Here is a 13023-nt window from a genome sequence, read left to right as displayed (position 1 = left end):
CTGGAAATAGCCAGGCATGGTGACTCGAGCCTTTAATCCCAGGAAGTGATGGCAGAAAGCAGAAAGGTATTTAAGGCGTGAGAATGAGGAACTAGATGCTGGTTAAGCTTTTAGGCTTTTGAGCAACAGTTCAGCTGAGATTCATTTGGATGACAACTCAGAGGCTTCCAGTCTGAGGAAACAGGATCAGCTGAGGAATTGTCGAGCTGAGGTGGCTGTGGCTTGTTCTGCTTGTCTGGTCTTCCAGCGTTCACCCCAATACCTGGCTCCAGGTTTGTTTTTATTAATAAGACGTTTTAAGATTCATGCTACATCTGGTGCCCAATGTTTGTGGTACGAATTCACGAAAAACCTGCTTGCCTGAGGCCTTGCGGGGCCCCAGCTGAGACCCAAGCTACACGTTGCCAGTTGTGGTGGCACACTGGTTGGATTTACTGAAGGAGGCAGAGGCAGGATCCCTTCGGCCAGGGATGAGCCACAAACGGTGGCGGTGGGGCCATGGAGGCAGTGGCTGCTGCTCTGAGTTGCTGGCTGCTTCTCATTCTGTTGGTGACTGCGGTGATGCTGCTACCTGGGATTCTTGTTCAGAGAATTTCCTGGACCATCTTGTTACAAGAAAGCATCGGCAAAGGTCAGTTTGGAAAAGTTTGGCAAGACAAATGGTGGGGAGAAATTGCTGTGACGATATTCTCTTCTAGGGAAGAATGTTCATGGTTCCGGGAGACAGACATTTATCAGACTGTGATTGCTCCAAACCACAGAGGAGGCACAAAAAAAAATGTCTTCAGGGAACCATGACCACACCCAACAGCGACTTTGAAATCTTCAAAAGGATGACAGGACCCCACAATGACGATTCCACATGGACTATGATAAAGCCATTAAGCTGATTAACACCACGGAAAGGAAAGATCGACTCTGGACTACAAACTACTCAGGACAATTTTGAGATGGCTAGCTGAGGTGATCCAGCCTGACGGACTACTTGAACAAGGACTTGAGACAAGCCCTGCATTTTCTCATTATGCAGCGACTGGACAAATGATACAGGACTTGACAACCCAAAAATATTCTTTTCAAGATTCCCTAAAGATGCCTTCACCCCCAGAAAGCAGGAAGTAATTTTAAGAAAACAACACCCACATTCCCAAGAAGTGGAATGGCTGGTTTTTCGGTTGTTTAATGAGTTATGAATATTGTCATTGTTTATGACGGTTGGTTACAAGTTGTTAATTGTTAATGGTCAGAAAGAAAGCTGAACAAGGAGATTAGATTCAGAGTTTTTGTTTAAGAAAAAGAGAATATAGATTTGAGGTAGATCATTGAATCTACTCTGAGGAAAAAAAGATAAAGAAATAATAGGATAAATAGGTAGATCATTGAATCTACTCTAAAAAGAAACAGGGGAAGATATAAAAATGACAAAAGGTAGATTATTGACTCTATTATGAAAAGAAAAAAGAGAGAATATGGATATGATAAGATAAAAATGGAGATTATTGAATACACTTTTAAAAAGGAATTACTTGTTTTAAATAGGATAAGCAATGAAATTTTTTTTTGTCTGAGTTTATCAAATGTTACTGGACTGGACATTATTAATATATATAATGAAGTTTTTTGTCTGAATCTGTCTAATGTTAATGGACTAGACATTGTTAATATAATTCTTGACTGTATATATTGTATATACTTATTGGATAGTTTTTCTTGTATTAGTTATAAGCTTTTTTTTATTTTAGACAAAAAAGGGGAAATGTAGTGGTATTGTGTTCCCCAAAATATTGTGCACCCTAATAAACTTATCTGGGGTCAGAGAACAGAACAGCCACTAGATAGACACAGAGGCCAAAAAATGGTGGCACTCACACCTTTAATCCTAGCATTCCAGAGGCAGAGATCCGCCTGGATGTCTGTGAGTTCAAAGCCACACTGGAAACAGCCAAGCATGGTGACTCACGCCTTTAATCCCAGGAAGTGATGGCAGGAGGCAGAAAGGTATTTAAGGCGTGAGGACGAGGAACTATAGCCTGGTTAAGCTTTCAAGCATTTGAGTAGCAGTTCAGCTGAGAGCCATTTGGATGACAACTCAGAGGCTTCCAATCTGAGGAAACAGGATCAGCTGAGGAACTGGCGAGGTGAGGTGGCTGTGGCTTGTTCTGCTTCTCTAATCTTCCAGCATTCACCCCAATACCTGGCTCCAGGTTTGTTTTTATTAATAAGATTTTAAGATTCATGCTACAGTTGAGGTGTCTCTTCAGAGCTTGGCCTGTTTTTAAAAATTGGATTGTTCACTTTTCTACTTGAATTCTCTGTGTACTTTGGATATATTGAGTGGGTCTGGGGAGAGTTGGGGGCAGAGTGAATATATTCAGAATGTATTAAATTTTCAAAAAATTCATGAAAATATAATTTAAAATAATTATTTTATTTTAAATTATGTTTATGGAGGGGTGTTGATTTGTGCTCATGCCTGTAAGTGCCTATGGAGGCCAGAAGAGGGCATTGTATCCTCTAGAACTGGAATATAAAAGCAGTTGTGAGCCACCCGATGTAGATACTAGGAATCGAGCTCAGGTCCTCTGGAAGCAGCAGCAAGCCTTATTAATAGCTCAGTCATCTCTCCAGCCCCTTCAGTTGATTTTTGTGTAAGGCATCCCCTTAAAGGATTTTGAAAAGTTCTTTATTAACTGCCACCAACACCCACCACACACACGTATCTTGAAGTTGACATGCACAGTATTTAAATGGATGTCTAAATAGTTGCAAATGTCATAATTACTGAATGCTGGTGTGGTGTTTTGAATGAAAATGGCCCCCATATGTTCAAATATTTGAATACTTGGGTCCCAGGTGGTGAAACTGGGAAGGATTAGGAGGTGTGACTTTGTTGAAGGAGGTGTGTTAACTTTGAGGTTTCAAAAGACTCCCACCATTCCCAGTGTCTCTCTTTCTGCCTCCTACTTGTGGATCAAGTTGTGAGCTCTGAGCTACTGCTCCAGTTCCATGCCTGCCCATCTGCTGTTATGATTCCCAACATGATGATCATGGATATTAACCCTCTGAAGCCATAAGTCCTAAATTAATTAAACTCTTTCTAAGTTGCCTTGGTCATGGTGTTTTATCACAGCAATAGAAAAGGAACTAAGACAACTGGTGTCAAACAAAAACTAGGATGTCATTTTTCATAGGTGTCATTTAACTGAGGTTGACCTGGAACTCTAACCTCCACTTCCCAAATGTTGGGATTTCAGGAATGCATCATCAAACCCAGCTTGTGACATCATTTTTTAGATGGCGGCGGCGGCGGCGGCAGGGGCTGGGGTGGGGTGGGGTAGTGGGGTCTCAGTATGTTGCTCAGGCTGCCCTTGAAATCCTTGAAATGTCTTGAAATCCTGATTCTCCTCTTCAGTCTCTCAGGTAGCCAGGACTAGAGGCCACTTGCACCTGCATGTGATTTTTCACATGAAGTTGGACACATCCAAATTGCCTCACAAGGGCTGAGAATGGAACTCTCAGTTGGCAGAGTGCTAGCCTTATATATACAAAGCCCTGGGTTCCAACCCCAGCACTGACTGCATAAGAAGAAGCCTGTTGATACACGACTATAATGCCTTTTCTAGCCCAAAGTTCCAAAGTCCTTCCACGATCCTACCCAAAACAACATGGTCAGCTTTGTCACAGCAATACCCCGGTTTCTTGGTACCAACTTCTCTGTCCTAGTTAGGGTTACTATTGCCATGATGAAACACCATAACCAAAACAACCTGGGGAGAAAAGAGTTTATTTCAGCTTACATTTCCAGATAACAGTCCATCATTGAAGGAAGGCAGGAGCTGATGCAGAGGCCATGGAGGGGTGCTGCTTACTGACTTGCTTCCCCATGGCTTGCTCAGCCTGCTTTCTTATAGAATGTAGGACAACCAGTCCAGGGATCGCACCACCTACCATGTGTTGTGTCCTCTCCCATTGATCACTAATTAAGAAAATGCCCAATAGCAGGATCTTATGGAGGTATTTTCTCAAAGGAAGTTCTCTCCTCTCAGATGACTCTAGCTTGTGTTAAGATAACATAAAACTAGCCAGCACACCCCATACATAACAACAAAAAAGAAAAGTCCAACCCCCCAAAGAAACAAAGTCACATCATGTGCAGATACTGAACCCATCACCAGAGCAGGAAATAGGCCTCCAGTTGGCATATGCTGCTCTGCTCTCCAGGAGTCTCTGGGCCTTCTTATCTTGCTCAATGTGAACAGTCTCTGGTTATTCAGAAAAAAGTGTGTGTGTGATACATTTGTGAAATATAATATTTGCAAAATAGCAATTTTTTTTTACTTTTTCGATTTTCATAACTCTCCGCCTTAATCATCTGTTGTGGAATATTATTTTAAGATATGTTCATTTGTTTATGCTGTGGAACATTTGTTTTAATTATGCAAAGATGTGTTGCATTTGTTTAACTCTGTGAAGCTGTGTTACTGTGCCTATCTAAAACACCTGATTGATCTAATAAAGAACCAAATGGCCAATAGTGAGGCAGGAAAGGATAGGCGGGGCTGGCAGGCAGAGAGAATAAAGAGGAGGAAAAATCTGGGAGAAAAAAGGAAGAGTAAGAACAAGGAGAGGAGGATGCTAGGGTCCAGCCACCCAGTCACACAGCCAGCCATGGCATAAGAGTGAAAGTAAGATTACAGAAGAGAAAGATAAAAGCCCAGAAGCAAATGGTAGATGGGATAAATTTTTTAAAATTAATTTATTTATTTTGTATACAGTTGCAGACCAGAAGAGGGCACCAGATCTCATTACAGATGGTTGTGAGCCACCATGTGGTTGCTGGGAATTGAACTCAGAACCTCTGGAAGAACAGCCAGTGCTTTTAACCACTGAGCCATCTCTCTAGCCCCATAAATGGGATAATTTAAAGTCAAGAAAAGCTGGCTAGAAATAAGCTAAGCTAAAGCTGGGTGTTTCTAAGTAAGAATTAAGTCTCCATGTGTGATTATTTGGGAGCTGGGTGGCAGGCCCCTAAAAGAGCAAAAGAGCAAAGAGTTAAAAAACAACAATTATCATCAGGGCATTAGACATTCTTGGGCTTTGGAGATCTGCAGGGATCTTTGCAAGAGCAGCACTTCCTGTTGTGCCCCTTCAGCTCCCCTCCTTTTCATGTCACCTGAGCATGTGGATAAGATTGGATCTAGGCTCAGTTAACCAGGAGAGACAACTGGGAAAGGTAAAGTGAACTAGAGTGAACAAGCTACTTTTAGTCTTTGTAACTTGGCAGAGGCCTTGTGACATAGACTTGTCTGGATGTGCTCCTATGACAGTCAATAGACCCTTCTTACAGGAAGGACACAGAGCTGTGATAGGGCTGGATGGCATGGGGATGGTGGTATGGAGGAATCTTCTAATTGTTGAGTGAAGGTTGGTCTCAGTATTTCCTGAGTGCCTCGCCTGGACTGGGTCAGTTGCTTTGGGGCAGAAGACCTGGCAAGGTGATTTGCAGTGGCAGGTGTTCTGAAGAGGGGACAGGTCCTGACCTAGAGAACTGGCAGGCAGAGGCAGGGGAGGCCTGTCTGAGGAGGCAGCATGCCAGACTAATTAATGGAGTGAGGGCTGAATTGAGTAGACATCTGGACAAAGAAGGTCAGTGCATGGAAAGGCCAGCAGGCAGGTGCCGAGGAGGCTAAAGAGGGGAAAAGAGTCATCAGACCCTGCAAAGACTCCTACTCTGCCAGAGAGTGGTATATGTGCCTCCTGGAGCCACATGACATCAGCAAAGGGAATGCTGTGGTAAAAAGAGGAGGAGCAGGAGGTAAGGGTGGAAGCAGAGAGAGCCCTGCTGGTGGAGACTTACGCCAGGTCACTACTATGTTGACATCAAGGTTTCAAGGGCCAGCAGGTACTAGGAAAAGAGACTGCTGTATAGCAAATGGCCTAGACAACCTGTTTGTGGACAGCACATTAAAACAGTTCAGGGAAGGCAGAGAGCCAGGGCCATGTATGGCTGTAACACAAATTCTAAAATGGTCTTTTAATAAAAAAATCCCAGGGGCCTGATATTGAGGTAAATGCTGAAAGATCAGAGAGACAAAGGAACAAGTCACTGCCTCATCTTACTTCTACGACTCCTCAGCTGAAAAGCCTTTAGTTCTTTCTCCTCATGTCTTATCTACCTTTTCTCTGCCCAGCCATCACTTCCTGGGATTAAAGGTGTATGTGCTTCCCAGTACTTGGGTTAAAGGTGTGTGCCACCATTGCCTGGCTCTGTTTCTCTCGGAGACCGAGTCAGTCTCTTGTAGTCCAGGGTGGCCTGAACTCACAGAGATCGAGACGGATCTCTGCCTCCCGAGTGATAGGATTAAAGGTGTGTGCCACTACTGCATGGTCTCTATGTTTAATCTAGTGGCTGGCTCTGTTCTCTGATCTTCAGGCAAATTTGTTAGGGTGTACAATATATCACCACATATGGCAACATTTTTGGAAGAAGTCACCGGTGGTGCAAAGGCCCTGGGGCTTTTGGGGCACCCAGTGGGCTACCAGGGCACCAGAACATCCAGTAGTCAGCAAGCATAACTAAGGAGCCAGATAGTGGTGGCCAGAACCCGGGAATTGCCTTACAAGGAGCTCTGCAGTGCTGCGGCCACAGCCACCAGGAGCTCAGGGTTCGCGGGGGCGTGCACAAAGGGGGCGGGACCGGCAGGGTGTGGGCGGGGGGCTCAGCGCTTCAGCTACTGCGGTAGGCGACATTGCGGCGGCGTCAGCTGCAGGTCTGCACCACCTGTCTGCAGCTCTGGGCTGGGGGCAAGCGGTGGGCGGGCCAGGGCATACAGGTTCCAGGCCAACGGCCGGCGCCTTAGCTCCACAACCTCCCCCTCCCCCGCGCACACCTGTCACGCCCGGCGCACCACTTGCCTGCACTCGCGCGGCCCACGCGGCTCTGGACGCAGGCGGCCGAGGTTGCGGAGTTCCCCGACTCCAAGGCACCAGGGGCCAGGCAGCCGTTGGGTGGCCGTGGTCGTGACAGGTGGCTGCGAGCAGGGTCGCAGGTGCATTCGAACGGATTGGTGGCCTAATTGGAGTGTGCTTGAGCTGTGTGACGGTGGCAGGTCTGGTGGGGGAGGGGCACGGGCCTTAGGGGTGGAGGTGGGCCTGGATGAGCCAGCCAGGATGGGAGTGTATGGAGCCTTCTGGAAAATAACCGGCAGTGCTGGCTCGATGAGTGGTGACAGAAAGGGGGTGTAGTGTTGGTGGCTAACACTACTTGCGCTCTGGATGCTGGAGTCAGGGAGCACAGGCTGGCAGCAGCATAACTGGGTGGGAGGCCTGCATACAGTGGCCTGCCTCAGTGGGAGTGTGATTCTGACTGTGGGGGAGGGGAAAGGTGTACTTGGATTGTGGGGTAACTCCATCCTGAGTTGGGAGAGATCTGGCTTGGTGGGCAAGGGAGCTGCGCGTTGCCAAGGGGCCTAGCTCCATCTCCCCCCTCCTGCCCCCTAGACATGCTGCTGCTCAAGAAACAGACGGAGGATATCAGCAGTGTCTATGAGATCCGGGAGAAGCTGGGCTCGTGAGTGTGCATGCCGGGCTGTGGGAGTGACCGTTTCTGTATGTGAGGCGGGTATACATGTGAGTGAATGTGTGAGGGAGCCTATAAGTGGTGAGTGTGTTATGAGTGTGAACATGGGGGTGAATTGTGAGGTATGTTGTTGTCTGTGGGAGGTGGTATGCGAATGTTGGTGAATGTGTCAATGTGGGTGAATGTGTGTGAGGTGGTGTGGGGATGTGTGTGCACACTTGTAGGTGTGTGTTAGGGTGGGTAGTATGACCGAGCACCTCCTCCATTTCTGGTCTTCCTCCTCCTCTCATTGGAACCTTCCCCCTCTCTTGCCTTCTGGCTCTATGGCAGGGGTGCCTTCTCCGAGGTGATGCTGGCTCAGGAAAGGGGCTCTGCTCATCTTGTGGCCCTCAAGTGTATCCCCAAGAAAGCACTTCGGGGCAAGGAGGCCCTGGTGGAGAATGAGATCGCGGTACTCCGAAGGTATGCCCGCCTGCCCCTTGGACTGGGGAGACCTGTGGCCACAGGCTGAGTCCTCTGGACTTATGAGCCCTGGTTGCCAATCTGCAGGAGGGCCTTAGGCATCTTTTCCCCTTTGAGTCTGCATGTCTCCATGGTGACATTAGAGGCACCCTATCCATCTGTGCTTTATAAATGGCCTACAGAAGTGTGTGTTCTAGGAAGGCCTGGGCTAGTGGGGGCAGGGATTGGTAGGGAATGGGAGCCTAGGTGAAGGAAGAGAAGGGAGGGCTCAGGACAGAGCTCTTCCAGATGAAGAGGCTGCAGTGGTCCACAAGGAGCCTTTTCTCTCTGTTGCAGGATCAGCCACCCCAACATTGTGGCTCTGGAAGATGTTCATGAGAGCCCTTCTCACCTCTACTTGGCTATGGAGCTGTGAGGAGGGCTGCTGGGAGGGGGGCTGGGCAGAAGGGGTGCAATGCCCAGACCCATGCCTGGGTCAGTTGACCTCTTGCCTCATTCCTCCTGCCTTCAGGGTGACAGGTGGTGAACTATTTGACCGTATCATGGAGCGGGGCTCCTACACAGAGAAGGATGCCAGCCACCTTGTAGGGCAGGTCCTTGGTGCTGTCTCCTACCTTCATAGCCTGGGCATTGTGCACCGGGACCTCAAGGTGCCTGGATGTGCCCCTACCCTATCCCACCTACCTTTGGCCCTGAGTGTCTTCTTCCCAAAAATTCACTTCAGTCTGGGTGTGGGGAAATTAAGGGTGCTGGAGGACTACCTGTCCCAATGCCTAAACCATTCTGGGACTCATAGGCTCTTTCCCTGGCCCCATGTGTCAACAGCCTGAAAACCTCCTCTATGCCACACCCTTTGAGGACTCCAAGATCATGGTCTCTGACTTTGGCCTGTCCAAAATACAAGCTGGCAACATGCTAGGCACGGCCTGTGGGACCCCAGGATATGTGGGTAAGAGGGAAGTACTCTAAGGCTCACTGTGGTGGGGAGGGAGCTGGTGACCCTGGGGATGCTAAAGCTCCAGGACCTGGGGCAACTGCTACCTGTGGCAGTCTATTCCTGGGACTGAATAGGTACACCAGGTGTGGCCCTCAAGGGCATGACATGTGTGCGTGCCTGTGCAGACATGTCTGTCTGTCTGTCTGCCTCTGGCCGCCAGCCCCAGAGCTCCTGGAGCAGAAACCCTACGGGAAGGCCGTAGATGTGTGGGCCCTGGGTGTCATCTCCTACATCCTGTGAGTGACCGCTGGGACGGCTCAACTCCTACCTGCCTGCCCCTGCTGGGTTGGGGAGGGGTGGACATCTGGGTGATTCATCTGTGGGTGCCAGGCTGTGTGGGTATCCTCCCTTCTACGATGAGAGCGACCCTGAACTCTTCAGCCAGATTCTGAGGGCCAGCTACGAGTTTGATTCTCCCTTTTGGGATGACATCTCAGAATCAGGTGAGTGCAAGGCTGGCCCTGTGCTGGGGAGTGACAAAGGGCACCAGGGACAGGGCAGACTGACCTTGCCCCCTGCTCCAGCCAAAGACTTCATCAGGCACCTGCTGGAGCGTGATCCCCAGAAGAGGTTCACCTGTCAACAGGCCTTACAGCATCTTTGGTGAGTGGGATGCCTGGCAGGTGGTATAGGGGCAGGAGCAACACCTGTGCCAACTCTCAACCTTTCTCTAGGATCTCTGGGGATGCAGCCTTGGACAAGGACATCCTGGGTTCTGTCAGTGAGCAAATTCAGAAGAATTTTGCTCGGACCCACTGGAAGGTGAGCATGGAGAGAAAGACTACTATGCTCCTGTTTCAGGGTGTGGCCACTGGTGCTGGTCTTGGAATTGGTCTTGTTGCCAGGTCCAGCTTGGCCTGACCCCACTCTCTTTCCACAGCGAGCATTCAATGCCACATCATTCCTACGTCACATCCGTAAGCTGGGGCAGAGCCCAGAGGGTGAGGAAGCCTCCCGACAGGGTATGACCCGTCACAGCCACCCAGGCCTTGGGACTAGCCAGTCCCCCAAGTGGTGACAACCAGGTGTGTAGGCCCTGCATTCTCTGGGAACTGGCTTCTTAGGGAGCCTAAAGGATGGCAGTGAACTAAGTGGGATCTGAAGGGTCAAGGTCAGAAAGTGTCAGAGAAGGAGAAGCTGGGCAGAGGATTACAGCAGACATCTTATGCTAGTGGGATAGGGGCATGACCTCTGAAGTCTCTATGAAAGGAAAGCCAAGGCTTGAGTAAAATGCTAGGAAGGATCTAAGAAGGCTGAGTACCTCTTGAATCTGTTTTCCTCTGCTTCCTTTTTCTCCCCTCCACCCAAGGTGGATGCCAATGAAGGCCAAGTGGATTGACTCCCAGCTTTTCTTTCCTTCAGCTCTTTTGGTCTCCTTCCCTGTCCCTTGTCCCCCAGGCTTGCCTCTGCTGGAAAGTTTGAGACTGTGGGTGTGGTGCATGGCACTAGGGTAGGGGGCTTCACCAGTATGTTTCCCAGCCTCTAACCTCACCTGTGGTGGAGGCTTCCCTCCCCATGTTGCTGTCACACTTTATGGAAACTGAGGAGGTGCAAGTGAATTTGGGGGCCATCCTTCCTGCACCTTGCACGCACACATGCATCGATCGCATGGCTGTTCTGTGCTTTGCTGACTGTGGGTGATCCTGCTTGTGTTGTAGCCCTTCAGTTCCCTCTCCTCCCAACCAATAAAGACAAACAGAGCAATGCCTTGGTGCTGAACTGAGTCTGGGATGGGTGTGGGGTTGTGGGTCACCTCAAAGAAGGACATTAAGGAAGCAAGTCCACTGCCAGTGGATTTGCACTGGGTCTTGTGCTCTGCCTCCTGTACCTCTCCTTGTTGGGATCATTGCATAGTTCAAGGACTTCCTGATTCTGTCTCCCAGAGTGCTGCCAGCAAGAGGATGCCTGACTGCCTTGGTTGCCCTGGGTCGGATAGAAAATGGTTGCCAGCAAGCTCTACTGGGCTGCCAGCAGGGGGCGATGGCAGGAGACATAATTCACCACCAGCAGCATCTGCTCCAGATCCTTAGGGCTGTATAGATGACCTGGGCTGGAAAGGGCTTGAACCTGTGGAGAAGGTTGCCAGAGTTTGGGATACTTTCCTCTACTGCTGCTTCTGGTGTGACGAGCTGTGGGCTGTCCTCTGGTTCTAGTGGCCCTAGCCCCACTTACCACCAGTAGGCCAGGGCTCCAGAAGCCTGCCTTGTTGGGCCCAGTCAGGGGTAGGCCTCAGCCAGTCAGAGTTTGGAGGAGGCTCTGCTTCTTTCTCCCTCTGCTCTAGCTTCCAGTATGTGAGCTGGATGACAGAGCCTGACTGGGATGTGTGTGTGTGAGAAGTCTTATCTTGTCAAATTTTGGGATCCAAAGGGAGGTACCGAGACACAAGACAATGCTGGCCTGGGTTTCTGGGGCAGAGGTTACTCTAGGTTTCAGGATTGGAACCAGGAGGTCTGGAAGCAAGTGAGCAGCTTTCTCCACTGTCTTTCTCCATGGTCACCCCAGGGTATTCTATGCTTCAGGCTTTGGGCCATGTATCCCTGACATGCTTACCCTGTATCCTGCTGTTCTTCCCATGGGGTCACTCAGACCATAAATGGGTCTGAGTAGCTTGGTTCACTCACCTCCAATGTCCTGTCCTGGGTCCTCATTGTCTTTTGGTCACCTTTGCCAGTCTCTTTTTGACTGTCTCTGCATCTTATCTTTTCCCTCAGTCACTTATGACACCCACCCATTATTATTTTGTTGATACAGTACTAATTGGACCTCTAAACTCCAAGGGAAGAGGCTCTTAGTGGGTGAAGGCAGTGGTTTTATGAGGATGACTGTATAGGAAAAGTATTCTCCTAGCTACTCTGGGAGCCCTGAGCATGAGCATCAGAGCCAGCCTTCCAGAAAGAATCAGTGAGTGCTCTTCTAGACTAGGCACAGGACTAGGTCACTGCTGCCCCCTTGACACAATGGCCTTGACATAGGGTGCAATATGTCCTCACCACCAGCAGGGGATGCCACAGACACATGTTTAGACATCTGTAAGCCACTTCTTAATTCCTTTAGTACCTGGGGCAGCGGCTCAAATTCATTCATTGCCTGCCAGCCCCCTAAATCCTGTCCTAGATAAATCTGAACTAGCAGGGAGAGGTCCATCCTGATCATGTTGGAGTGGAGTACCAGGGACAACTCTGGGTCATACAGAGGTAGCATGTTCTTCATCCTTCTCAAATCTTCCCTTTGGAGGAAGGAAGTTTGTGAGAGCAGAACTTTGGGTCACCTAGCAGAGGGACTGCTTGTCTTCTCTGTCTGTTACTGGAAGGTAGGGGTGCTAAGACGTCATTGCAGGCTCAGACACTGAGGCTGGTCAATAGAGGAAGGAGCCACACCAAAACCTGGAAGGGGACAGCCTGTGAGCAAGGATGCTACTGATATGTTCTCCACAAGCAGCATTCTTGTCCAGTTTGGGGTGAAAGCTGGGCTTGAGATGCCTGTAAAAGTCAGGTGCTGTGAATCAGGAGCCAGGTTCAGTCTTTCAGGGACAGACAGGAATTCAGGGGGTACCCTCTTGTGGGTGTCACAAGAGAACATTGCCTCACCAGATCTTGGCCAAATAGGACTCATACTCTATCTTGGAACAAATGTGAGTGGCAGAGGTTTCAGAGAAGCTCAACTTGTAGGGCTATGTGGGTGACAGATAGGAGCTGGTTCTGTTGTTATTTTGAGACTAAGTCTCATGTAGTAAACCCAACTGACCTCAAACTTGCTATGTGGCCATGGATGGACTTCAACTTCTGATCCTCAGGCTTCCACTTCCTGAGTACTGGAATTATAGGTGTGTAATGTTGTGCTAGGGATCCAACCCAGGGTTTAGCATATGATAGGCAAGCACTCTACAAACTGAACCTCAACCCCAGCCTGAGATAGGAGCTCTTTAGGAGTTACGTGGATGGCCCTGGCAACAGACCTGGAGAAAGACTTAACTGGGATGGCTTTG

The 13023-nt window shown here is 49.0% G+C and overlaps 1 protein-coding gene across 4 annotated transcripts; it reads left to right on the top strand.

Moving 5' to 3' along the window:
• Nucleotides 1-6719: 6719 nt before the first annotated feature.
• Nucleotides 6720-10742, top strand: Pnck (pregnancy up-regulated nonubiquitous CaM kinase). 4 transcript variants are annotated; one of them, XM_052741775.1, is made up of 12 exons: nucleotides 6720-6770; nucleotides 7501-7570; nucleotides 7910-8041; nucleotides 8378-8452; nucleotides 8553-8691; nucleotides 8867-8990; nucleotides 9199-9274; nucleotides 9369-9481; nucleotides 9563-9641; nucleotides 9713-9800; nucleotides 9919-10063; nucleotides 10348-10742. In XM_052741775.1, the coding sequence occupies exons 2-11, from the start codon at nucleotides 7503-7505 to the stop codon at nucleotides 10054-10056; spliced, it is 1032 nt and encodes a 343-aa protein (XP_052597735.1). In that variant the 5' UTR covers nucleotides 6720-6770; nucleotides 7501-7502; the 3' UTR covers nucleotides 10057-10063; nucleotides 10348-10742. The 4 variants fall into 4 exon arrangements, with proteins under 4 accessions (XP_052597735.1, XP_052597744.1, XP_052597726.1 ...); XM_052741784.1 differs by lacking the exon at nucleotides 6720-6770 and adding an exon at nucleotides 6831-7049; XM_052741766.1 differs by lacking the exon at nucleotides 6720-6770 and adding an exon at nucleotides 6831-7109.
• The last annotated feature ends 2281 nt before the right edge of the window (nucleotides 10743-13023 follow it).

This window comes from Peromyscus californicus, unplaced genomic scaffold (assembly GCF_007827085.1).
Source record: "Peromyscus californicus insignis strain IS unplaced genomic scaffold, ASM782708v3 Scaffold_10__1_contigs__length_136768540, whole genome shotgun sequence".
NCBI lineage: Eukaryota > Metazoa > Chordata > Mammalia > Rodentia > Cricetidae > Peromyscus > Peromyscus californicus.
This window is presented reverse-complemented; position numbering and strand designations above follow the sequence as displayed.